The sequence below is a fragment of the Sminthopsis crassicaudata genome, chromosome 1, assembly GCF_048593235.1.
Source record: "Sminthopsis crassicaudata isolate SCR6 chromosome 1, ASM4859323v1, whole genome shotgun sequence".
Lineage (NCBI taxonomy): Eukaryota > Metazoa > Chordata > Mammalia > Dasyuromorphia > Dasyuridae > Sminthopsis > Sminthopsis crassicaudata.
The window spans coordinates 512,141,607-512,154,399 of record NC_133617.1 but is presented as its reverse complement, the minus strand read 5'-3'; the positions used below and the strand labels follow the sequence as shown (position 1 = coordinate 512,154,399).

The 12,793-nt window shown below is 43.0% G+C and overlaps 1 protein-coding gene across 1 annotated transcript in view; it reads right to left on the bottom strand.

Moving 5' to 3' along the window:
* The window catches only part of LOC141550710 (putative E3 ubiquitin-protein ligase TRIML1), a 32,839-nt gene extending 28,521 nt beyond the window's left edge, over positions 1–4,318 (bottom strand). The window contains exon 1 of the mRNA XM_074281651.1: positions 2,727–4,318. Coding sequence (XP_074137752.1) covers positions 2,727–4,020 — 1,294 coding nt within the window. The 5' untranslated portion in view covers positions 4,021–4,318. The remainder of the gene's footprint in view (positions 1–2,726) is intronic.
* Positions 4,319–12,793: the final 8,475 nt, after the last annotated feature.

Genomic DNA, 12,793 nt, shown 5'->3' with positions numbered 1-12,793 from the left:
AGGAATCGGGGAGGGTCCAAGAAGATTCTGTATAAAAGTAGGGAACAGCAACGGCTCAGGGAAACATTTTGGGGAGCAGACAATAAAGAACAGCTCTGCTACATGTTGGCTCTCTGTTTGCTTATTCCCCGCTTCTGTCTCCGGAGCGGGGCTGGAGACATCCGAAGGCTGGAGGAAGCTAGAAGCGCGCAGTAAGGTACTTTCGGTTTCCAGTGAGACTGAAACAAGTGGTGTGGCAAAACCCCAAGACATGTCTTTGAATCTTTTCTGGAGCTATGTGCAATTTGTAGCTGCTTAGTGTTCCTATGGTTTTTTGTAGACATGCTTCTAACATTTGCTCCTCAGGTGCACATCTCAATATATCATCCATATAATGTAACAACATAACTTTTGGAAATGCTTTTCTTACTGGAGTAAAAGCAGCAGCAACATACATTTGGCACATAGTAGGGCTGTTTTTCACTCCTTGTGGCAAAACTGTCAATTCATATCTTTTATAAGGCTCAGCTAAGTTAATGCTGGGCACTGAAAAGGCAAATCTTTTCATATCCTCCTTATCTAGAGGGATAGAATAGAAACAATCCTTAATGTCTATAACCCACAGAGGCCATTTTCTAGGCAACTGAATAGGAGATGGAAGTCCAGACTGAAGAGTTCCCATAGTTCCCATCTGTTCATTTACTTTTCTTAAATCAGTCAACATCCTCCATTTTTCAGATTTCTTTTTTACAACAAACACAGGGGAATTCCAAGGACTTAGAGAAGGCTCTAAGTGTCCTTGGTCGAGTTGTTCCCGTACTATATCTAAGAAGGCCTGAATTTTTTCACTGGCAAAGGGTTACCATACTGGTGTATCAGTTTTCCATTGAATGGGAACAGGTGAGAGTGCTGGCAGGCCTTCAGCAGTAGCTCTGCCTAAAAAGCTGAATTACTCAATTGTAATCCTAATTGCTGTAAAATGTCTCTTCCCCACAGATTGATGGAGATTTTTTCTTACAAAAAGAGTAAAAACTCCTGTTTCACCTTCAAATATCCATCTCAAAGGGGGAGCACTAAAATCCCAAATAAAGGTCACCAAGATTAAGATGCCACTGAAAAATGACTGAACAAAATATGGAAATGTCTTGCATGATTTCATATGTGTCATAAGATTTTTTTGTTTGTTTTTCTGTCTTTGCAATGGTTAGGGGGAATGAGAAGTTTTAGAAATGAAAATGAAGATAAAACTGAATTGAAAAAATTTTTTTAAATACTTGAACTGGTTCACAAAGGGATCAGTCTAGGGAATGAAGGAAAGCATAAGTGATATAGGGGTGATTGCCTATTACAAAACAGAGGAGCCCAGAGAATGAAGGTCACAATCAAGATGAAGAGGAAATTCAGGAACCAGAAGTCACAGAGAAAACTGGAATGACATAAATTATGATGAAATAAAGGAGTTTTATACTTCATGAACATGAAAGAAAAGAAGTCTTGACAAATAGGAAAAAGGAGATAATGATCTTTTTGTGTGTTGTGGAGATAAAATTAACCTCATTAACCTGAGGAACAAAGATTTTATGTTTTCCAATTTTCTTACTGATAATTTTTTTGTAGAGGCACAGATGGTGGGGTAACTCTTAGCAAGATAGAAGAAGCTTTAATCCAGAGGGAACCTGCTGACAACATCTGATTGGGCTCTCTGCTCCTCTTGGGGCTTCCCAGCCTTCCTGAGAAGTGGGGGGTGGGAAGGGAGAATGGCAAGACAGAGAATACCTGCAGTAAAAGAGGCATCTACATATTAATAGCAGGGTGCACATGCACAGTGTGCTGTGGTGATGGAATGGTACTATAGTTAGCACATGCTCAGTGTGCTGTAGTATGTAATCATACTAGAGTTAGTGTGCTGTGGTGATGTAATTTTACTAAGGATTTTTAAGGCTGAAGGGAAGTTGAAATAAACAGATTCTGTGATGAACATCCATGTGCCTCATCACTCCTCCACTAAGACCAAGGCCGGTCCTAAAATCCCCCAGAGAGCTGGTCTGGATGGGATATTTTGACACTGCAGCACAGGGGCTCTAGAAAGCACAGTACATTTTGGTAGCCCAATTTGGGGGCTCTAGAAAGCACACTAAAACTTTTTTATATTTTTTAACATTTTATTTTCGCACAATTAAAGGTAACACCATATTTTAACATTCATTGGGATTTTTAAGTCTTGAGTTACAGATTCTATTCTTCCTTCCCTCCCCTTTCCCCTCCCAGAGACAACATAATGTAGGTTATCCAAAGCATGTTTAAACAATCGCCAAATTAAAAAAAAAATTTGTCCAATGCAACTGGAAATTCTTCTTTTTCTTTTTAAGATGTACTTTGTCTCCTGGAGCTTCTCCTTGCACTTGGCAGAAGACTTTTCTAGTCCATCAGTTCTGGGACCAATGGACAATGGGCAAGAATCACAGAGTTTTCTGGTCCCTCAGTTCCAAGCAGAACTTCTCAGGTATTCTTCTCAGGATACACTTAACACTTCCTAGCTGTGTCACCCTGGGCAAGTCACTTAACCCCAGTCTCAGGGGAAAAAAAAAAAAAAAAGGTATCTCCTAATCAGGATGATCATTAGGCAGGCATCTACTGGGGACTCCTGGGGCATATAATGAGAGATCCAGGGATGCTTTCATTATCAGTAAGACAGGGAGAGAAGCAAGGTCGCATAGGCTTTTGAAAGGCCTTGTCTGGGAAGCTACAGAGAAGAGATCTGTCCAAGACATTGTAAAATGCTATGTGTCCTCTTTCATAATCCAGGAAGATGCCCACTTTGGGGATGGGTGGGCTTGGTTGATAGCCATCCTGTGAATTCCACAGAAAGAAACGATCTTTCTGTCTGCAGCCAGCCAGGGTCCTGACATCCTCAGGGAATGGGGAGCGCCTCCACTTTCTGCTGATGGACTCTTCACAGACTCCCACTTCCCACTCTGTCTTTTCTCCCACCTCCACTTCCCAATAGTGCCTACCTGAGGTGAAGGTCTGGGCACCCAAGACGATCAGCAAATGGACAAATCTTTCTTTGTTGTAGGGCAGGTCCTGGGGGATGCTTGTGTACTTGACGCTCTTCAGGTCTTTGGACACTATGAGATGAATGTTGGCTGTGTCAGGATCCAGAGTTATATCCCTGAAGAAGGTCATGAGCATTTCTCTCAGACAAAAGATGGGAAAGATGGTCCAGTCCTCAGACACAACCTCTGACTCTTGATGGAGCAGCTTCTCACTCTTGTCCAAGGTGCCTTTCAGACCCTGGACCATTTCTGAGGGGGTCTCCTCCACATGCGTCTCCACTTCCAACAGCAGACTTTTCACACTTTGGATGTCTTGTGACAGTTTGACTTTCTGGCTGTCATACTTCACTATGTTGCGTCTGAATTGTTGCTTCAGTTCTAGTAATTGTACATTTTCTTGCTCCCTTAATAACTGACACATTTTGTCATATTCAGACACAAGTAAGCTTTGGGAATTAAGGGCGTACTTCGTACATCTTGCCTTTGCCCTTATGACATGGTCCAGTTCCTCCTGAAGACGTTCTTCTTTCCTTTTTAAGCACTTCTGTGTCTCCAAGAGCTTCTCCTTGCCCGTGGCAGCCACCTCTTCCAAGGGAAGGATGTGGTGATCCTTGTGTTCTGGAGCTAAGGAACAGGAATGACAGAGGATTCTGTGGTCGTCCTCACAGAAGAGCTTCTCCTTTTCTCCATGTTTCTCACAGGTGCTCGGGCCCACAAGGGCCTGCACTAGATGAGGTCTGAGCATTTTGGTGATGATGGACAGCTGCTGCAGGCTCTTGTTGCTCACCAGGTCCGTGCTATGATTGATATCTGCTCTGCACTCTGGGCAGGCTGAGGTTTCCTGGGCTCCCACCCTGCACTGTCTGAGACAGCCTTTGCAAAAGCTATGGCCACAATTGACAGTCACTGGATCTGTGAAGTAGCCCAAGCAGATGGAGCAAGTGATGCTTGCTTGGAGATCTTTAATCAAGTCTTTGACATCCATGTCTCTGGGCTCTCAGTTCCTCCCTTCTCAGATGCTCCTCTCAGGAGAGACAATGCTGGCTCTTTCCCTGGAGCTCTGGCAGGAAAAGTTGCCAGGGATGAGATGTTGGAGGCTTTTATATGTCTTCCTCTGACTTGGCCCCGCCTTTACTCCACCCACCAAAGGTGAGAACTCCTGAGCTTGGAGAGACTTTCCATGGTCTGCTCTGGGGCTGAGTTCCCACCTTGGTCCTTCTTGCATAGTAATGAGCTACAATCCCCACTGGAGTTTACACCTAGACTCTGCTCTAGGGCTGAGTTCCCACCTTGGTCCTTCTTGCATAGTAATGAGCTACAATCCCCATTGGAGTTTACACCTAGACTCTGCTCTAGGGCTGAGTTCCCACCTTGGTCCTTCTTGCATAGTAATGAGCTACAATCCCCACTGGAGTTTACACCTAGACTCCAGATCAGAGTTGTCTGGCCCCTCAATTCCAAGTAGACTGACCCCTGATTCCTCTTTGTGGAAGCTTTTGAGCATTTCTCTCAAGCTCCATTCAGGGAAAGCAATCTCTGGTTCTTTAGGGAGCAGCTTCTCATTTTGTTCCAAGAAGCATTGCAGGTCCTGGAGTATTTCTTCTTTTGTCTTAAAAGTATTTTATTTTTTTCTCAGTTATATGTCAAGACAATTTTTACCATTTATTGTTACAAGATTTTGAGTTCCAAATTTCTCTCCTTCCCTACCTCCCTTCCTCCCAAGATAGTAGACAATTTGATATAAATTATATATGTGCAATTATATAACATCTAAATCCCTGTGTTACAATTGTGAAAGAAGAAAGAAATCAAAAGGGAAAAAAATCATGAAATAATTAAAGTCAGTGAAAGAAATATGCTTTGACCTACACTGTGTTCAGCTGGTTTTTTTTTTTTTTTTTTAATCTGGATATGAATAGCATTTTCTATCATCAGCCATTGGACTTGGCTTGGATCATAGTATTACTAACAAGAGGAGTTGATAGTTCCTAGTTGATTATCACACCATGTGGCTGAGGCTGTGTACAACAGTTTCCTGATTTCTGCTCATTTCACTTCACTTCCTACCAGTTCATACAAATCCCTCCTGGCTTTTCAAAAATCTGTGTGCTTATTATCTCTGTATGGTAGTATTCCATCACATTCATATGCTACAACTTGTTCAGCCATTCCCCAATTCATGGACATCCCCTCAACATCAAATACCACAATGAAGAGGGCTGTTAGAAAGATTTTTACATTTGGAGGTCCTTTTCCCTTTTCTGTGCTCTCTTTGGGATACTGATCACTAGATCACAGTTAGTCATAGTTATGTAAACTGTCCCCCTGGTCTTTGGGGAGGAGGTTAGAGAAACCCTAAAATCTCAATTCCTCCTGACCTCTGGATGGGACCCCACCTTCCTCTTCAGGGGGGAACTCCCAGATGGTGATCTCCATCTACAATTCAACTGGAGATCTTGGCCTGAGGCAATCATCACCCTTTATTGAATTGAAAATTAGTTCTTCAAATTCATCAGGAGATTCCTCCCTAGCTTTGGGCTACAAAAATCTAATATAATCAAAGGCTGCATCCCAAACTTTTGCTAAAAATCCTTTTTGAGATCTGGCCCCCTAGGAAATTGTTTCTCAATGTAATAAACCCATTGTTGCCACAAACTCTGCCTGCATTTGGGATTGAGAATTGTTTTGCAAGAACCTGAGAACCAGCCAGGGGATCCTCTCTCACCCCTCATTTCTCACATCTTTGTAATGCACAGTCTGGTTGGCCTTTAGGCATACTTTCAAATTGCTCTCCAGAATGACTGGATTAGTTCACAACTCTACTGAGTGTGTATTATTGTCCCAATTTCCCCTCAAGCTAACATTTGCCATTTGCCTTTTTTTTTTTTTTTTTTTAATATTAGCCAATCTGACAAGTGTCAGGTGTTACCTCAGAGTTGTTTTAATTTGCATTTCTCAAATAAAAAATAATTTAGAATATTTCTTCATATCAATCTAGGTAGTTTTTATTTGTTTATCTGAAAATTACCTTTTTATATTCTTTGATGATTTATCAGTTGAGGATTGGCTTGTATTCTTATAAATTTCACAGTGTTCTTTATATATTTGAGAAATGAGGGCTTATTTCCCAGCTTTCTCTTTTCTTTCTAATCTTGATTGCATTGATTTTGTTTATGCAAAAGTTTGAAAATTGCTATCATCAATGTTATCTTTCCTATATGCAAAATGTCATTTCCTTCCTAATCTCTTTTAATTAGATCTATTTTACTTTTACTTTGAGATCAGGATTGATAAACCTGCTTTTTTTTTTAAGCTTCAGCTGAAGCATAACAGATTCTGATCCAGCCCTTTATATTAAGGGCTGTGTCTCTTTTTGCTTTAAATGTTTTCTTGTGAATCTATTTTTTCCTCTCTTTTCTACCTGGTAAAAGAGAAAAACAAAACCCTTGCAACAAAATTTCATAGTCAAGAAAAATAAGTTCCTGCTTTGGCCAAATCCAGAAATGTCTCATTTTGCATCTGGACTTCCTTCATCTCTGTCAAGAAGTTAGCAGCATGCTTCATCATTCATACTCTGGAATCCTGGTTGTGATATGGGAAAATCAGAAGTCAGTCACCTAGACTTTAATCCTATCTCGCCCTAGAAGCCTAACCCATCTCTGTTAAGTATCACTAATCAACCTTTCTATAGAGTTCAGCTGACTAACCAAGTTTTCTATACAGCTGAACTAAAGCTAAGTAACTCTATTTAACTTGTTAAGAATGTTAAGTTAGCATCACTTAAGCTTTCTGTAGGTTTGAACTGCCACCAATCAAACTTTTTATAACTTTATTGAAGCCTATTCAAGCCTAAAACTTCTCTATTGTTTCAAAAGCCCCGAAGAACTCTGATCATATAACTAAGTACTCTGATTGGACCTACTGGCAGAACTCTAATCTCATCTTGGAGTTTTTGTCCACTGAGAGACAGAGTTAAGAATGTTAAGTAGCAGCACTTAAGCTTTCTGTAGATTTGAACTGCCACCAATCAAACTTTTTATAACTTTATTGAAGCCTATTCAAGCCTAAAACTTCTCTATAGTTTCAAAAGCCCCGAAGACCTAACTCTGATCATATAACTAAGTACTCTGACTGGACCTACTGGCAGAACTCTAATCTCATCTTGGAGTTTTTGTCCACTGAGAGACAGATCCCTCAGTGATTTAAAATAAACTTTTACTTTTTATTTTTGAAAATTGAGTAAATTATTTTACTTCACCTGGGCCTTGTCTCACATATCATAAGCTTGGATATAGCCCCAACAAACTTGGTGACCTGCCCAGAGAGATCGACAGAGCCGGCTGTAGGTAAGCCCCCTCTTTCTCTGAACCCCCATAGCTGTGAGCAGCCAAAGATCCGGATTAATTAGGTCTGCTGTAGCTTTCTCGCTCAAGCAAAATCCTTACTGGTGGGGACGCTTGCGATAAGGATTTCTGCGATTTCTTTTTTCTCTCTCTCTCAAGGGACGCCTTGGAGAACGAAAAAGCTATTGGGAAAAATTTGGGGTGCTTTACGGCTTTTAAGGCTTTTGAGTATTTTTTGAAGCTTAAGGCGAGAATGGGACAGTTTATTTCATCCATTCCTAAAGACTCACTCCTAGGGTGTCTCTTAAAAAAACAAAGATAAATTTGGCCTAAGAGATCTCAAAACAAAAAAGCTAATTTATTTTTCCAAAAATGCCTGGCCGAAGTACCTTCTAGGCAGCCAGCAAAGATGGTCTATATTTGGCTCAACAGATTATAGAACTATTAGGGAGTTAGCCTTATATTGCAGGAGATAAGGGAAGTGGATTGCAGTCCCTTATGTCCAAGCCTTCATGGCTTTAGCGCAGGACGCTGAACTAAGACCAAATTGCAACGCGTTACTTGCCAAATCTAATGGAGAGGAAGAAACTGACCTTTTAGACGATCCTCTCTTCTCCAGTCCTTCAAGGGCCCAAGAAGTGTCTGCTCTGCCCTCGGGCTCTTAGCAGAACGCTTGCACTCCAGAACCTCCTCCTTATCAGAAATAGGACCCAGGGTCCAAAGATATAGGACTCCCCTCTCCACAAGAGTCGAGTTCTGGAAATGCCCAACCCCCACTTCGTAGTCCTTCTCATACACGAAGTGGGCTGCCTTTCTCCTTAACCCAATCCCTTCCGCCTCCCTCTGAGGAGGCCAGTCTCAAGGCCTTGGCCCTCCTCGGGCTGAAGCTGTAGATTCCCCTTTTCCTCCACAGGAGCCTGATTCGGCTACAGCTGTGGATCAGGAGCTTCCTTCTAATTTCTTCCCCTTAGGGAAGTCGCTGACCCTCAGGGGGGAGTACTCAGAGTACAAGTGCCCTTTTCCATGTCGGATCTCTCCCAAATCAAGGAAAAATTGGGCAGATATTCTGAGGATCCTACTAAATATATTGAGGGATTCAAAGCCATCATCCTCCAATATGGTCTTTCCTGGGGAGATATTAATATTATAATCTCCTCCTCCTGTACCATAGAGGAGAAAAGGCGAATCTGGGATCTAGCTCAGAAATTCGGGGACGATATGGCTTCCTCCTCCCCTGCTAGGTACCAGGCAGGGGCTGTTGCTGTACCTCCATCAGACCCCTCATGGAACTATCAGGAGGGGAGCAGGGATAGAGGAGAGACCACCTACTAGCCTGCCTCATTGAGGGCATGAGGAAAGGAATCAAAAAGCAAGTCAATTATGACAAGCTCAGGGGGATTACTCAAACAGCTGAGGAGAATCCTGCCCCCTTCCAAGGTCGATTGGAAGAGGCTCTGAGAAAATACACTAATCTGGACCCCACTTCTCAGGAGGGTGTCACGGTTCTTAGCATGCATTTTATGAACCAGTCTGCCCCAGATATCTAGAGGAAGCTACAAAAATTGGCCCTAGGGCCTCAAACCCCCATGACTCAACTATTAGAAGTTGCTTTTGGGGTGTTCAATAATAGGGACCAAGCAGCAGCAATGGAGCAGGATCGCAGGGCCAGAAATAAAGAACAGGCTCAGCTTTTAGCGGCCGCCATTTCTAGAGATCAGACCAGTTCGTGCTTTAGATGCAAAGGGCAGGGTCACTGGGCAAGAACATGCCCTCAGAAAAAGCCTCCAGGTCCTTGTCCTACATGCCACAGGGAAGGACACTGGAAAAGGGACTGCCCAGAGAGGGGTAGAGCCACTGCCTCAAACCTCCTCCTCCAGTCCTCTCAGGACTCGGAATGACGGGGCCCGGGGTTCGGCGAGGTCCCACCTCTCTCCATCAGTGCAGCCGAACCCAGGGTGACTCTAGACGTGGCAGGTAAGCACGTTAATTTTCTATTAGACACTGGGGCCTGTTTTTCAGTTCTATTACGGCACTCTGGTCCAACGCACCCCTCCCCCTATAAAGTAATGGGGATAGAAGGGAATCTCGAGAGCTGCTTGGAACTTTTCCCTTACCTTATAGATATGGAGATTTGCTGTTTCCACACTCCTTTTTAATCATTCCTTCCTGTCCCACTCCTCTATTGGGTCGGGATTTAATGAAGAAGCTGGGAACCCCATTCTCTCTGCTCAAATCTCCAAGTGATATTTTTGTGCTCCTTCTGAGACCCTCCCATGTTCCTTATGAAATCTGGGAGGACACAGACTCTTCCATCTGGGATCAGGGCATTCCTGGAAGGGCAACACATGCTACACCAGCCCTCGTTAAGCTACGGGATCCTACTGGGTTCCCACATAGACGGCAGTGTCCAATTAAGCAGGAGGACAGGATCGGGTTACAGCCTTTGACTGAGAAGTTCTTTAAGTTTAAACTTCTGATTCCCTGCCAGTCTCCCTGTAATACTCCTATCCTTCCCGTTAAGAAAGAGAATGGGATTATTGTATGGTACAGGATTTAAGGGCAATTAATGAAGCAGTTATCCCAATCCATCCCATAGTACCTAATCCCTACACAATACTCACGGAAATTCTAGGGAACATCCAATGGTTTTCCACCCTGGACTTAAAAGACTCTTTCTTTTGTATTTCTCTAAACACACACTGCCAATTTCTCTTAGCCTTTGAATGGGCTAAGCCAGGTGAGCTTCCTAGTCAATTAACCTGGGCCGTCCTACCACAAAGCTTCTGAGACAGTCCACATTTATTCAGGCAATCCTTAGCTAAAGGTTTGAGAGATCTTGAGCTGCCCGGCAGCAGCCTTATTCAATAAGTGGATGATTTCTTGCTCTGCAGTCTTACTAGGGAGGAGTCTCTGGCAGCGACTGTAAAAACCTTGAATTTCCTAGCTTCAAGAGGTTATAGGGTCTCTCTATCCAAGGCCCACATTGCTTGCCAATCTGTCAAATATTTGGGATACAATATCACCCCCACCTCTCACTCTCTAACTGAGGAGAGGAAGCCGGCTATCTTTTTTGTTGTTGTTGTTAATTCAATGGTTTTCTTTTTTTATATATTTTTTAAAATTAATTTTATAATTATAATTTTTTTGACAGTACATATGCATGAGTAATTTTTTAAATAACATTATCCCTTGTATTCATTTTTCCAAATTTTCTCCTCCCTCCCTCTACTCCTTCCCCTAGATGACAGGAAATCTCACATAATAAATGTGTTACAATATATCCTAGATACGATATATGTGTGTAAATACCATTTTCTTGTTGTACTGTAAGAATTGATTTCCGAAGGTATAAGTAACCTGGGTAGAAAGACGGTAGTGTAAACAGTTGACACTCATTTCCAGTGTTCCTTTTCTGGGTGTAGCTGATTCTGTCCATCATTGATCAATTGGAATTGGATTAGCTCTTCTCTATGTTGAAGAAATCCACTTCCATCAGAATACATCCTCATACAGTATCATTGTTGAAGTGTATAATGATCTCCTAGTTCTGCTCGTTTCACTCAGCATCACTTGATGTAAGTCTCTCCAAGCCTCTCTGTATTCCTCCTGCGGGTCATTTCTTACAGAACAATAATATTCCATAACATTCATATACCATAATTTACCCAACCATTCTCCAGTTGATGGACATCCATTCATCTTCCAGTTTCTAGCCACTACAAAAAGAGCTGCCACAAACACACAGGTCCCTTTCTCATCTTTAGTATTTCCTTGGGATATAAGCCCAGTAGTAGCACTGCTGGATCAAAGGGTATGCAGAGTTTGATAACTTTTTGGGCATAATTCCAGATTGCTCTCCAGAATGGCTGGATTCTTTCGCAACTCCACCAACAATGTATCAGTGTCCCAGTTTTCCCACAGCCCCTCCAACATTCATCATCTTAACCACTCCAACTGTAGTTAAACTGGAAGGGTCCCCCAGCTGGACTCATATTTCTAGGAATAAAAATGCTGCTTATGTTTCAGATATCCTAGTCTATTCCTGCAAGCCCATAGAGGACCTAAAGCTTTTCTTTTGAAAGACTCCTGGAAAAACGCTGGAGAAAAGAAGCCTCTCACGCTAATCTCCTTTCTTCCTCATTATGAGACCCCTATTCCTGATACTGTCTCTCCAGCTTTCCTGGTCTTACTCTGTGGACCCTCGCCAATGAGGTGACAACTTCCTGGTCAGACTCGGGAACTCTGCGGGGAATGGGGGTGTCCAGGACTGCTGGGTGTGCCATCACCACCCTCAGGGTGGGTCACGAATGCGGCCTAATGCATTCTTTGCAGAGGCTCCATTCCCACAGGCCACCAGCTCCTCAGTAGATGCCACCCCTTTTGTGCTAGCCAACCCCCAGGGGAACTACTCTGACCCGACTGTTCCCTGCTTTCTGGCTGGGAAGGATCTCTTATCTACCCATCACCACACCACAGAGACAGTGCTCGTCACCGTGGCCCCTAATGGCCATATTCAAATCCCTGATGTGGAATATTGACCTATGCCACCAATACTGTGGGTGCCAGCGAGTGTGACTCTTCTCAAAACTGCCGAAATTTCACGTCGGCAACTTGCACGAGCTGCAACACAGGTCAGGTGCACTTATGATTACACACCCTCAAAAAGTTAATTGTAGGAAACCCATTCAGGGATTATCCTGGCAAGCTCACCCACAGTGCCAATACCGCACCTTCCTTGAAACTTCTCCATAACCTCTTCAGGACTAACATTCCAATCGATAGTGTTATGTGATTATAATCATCCGTGGGGACAAGCAACCAGGACACTGCTGCAAAATACAACTTCGGGGACCATCTGTGCGCCAAGGGGGTATACATTCCTCTGTAAAGTAAGTCCTCCTCTCCACCTTAATGTTTCTAAGGGGCCTGTTAGAAGAAATGTCTCTGATTGGGAGTGGATTCTTTCCACTCACTGTGTTACACCCTTTAAACACTATGGGTCCTGCACCCTGGGTTAACTAAGCACCCCTTTCACGGTATGTAATGCCAGCACCTCTGATCCCACCCCTTCAAGTAGACCAAGGAGGGGGCTTTGGGAAAATGTTCTATGGTACTTACCGAAAGGCTTCAATGCTAGTGCCCTTCATAGGGTACTTAGAACATGAAAATGTTCTTTCCAACCTAACGGCCACTATTAACCAGCTGGCAAATGAGACTGCACATTCTCTCTGGGAGATTCAGGAATCTCTGGACTCCCTTGCCAACATGGTTCTGAAGAATCGTCTGGCCTTAGATTATCTCCTAGCTTCTAGTGGAGGTGTATGCACCCTGGTCAATACTTCTTGTTGTATGTATATTAATAATTCCAGGGAAGTTGAATTTAGCTCTGAAAGACTTCTAGAGAAAGCCGGCTGA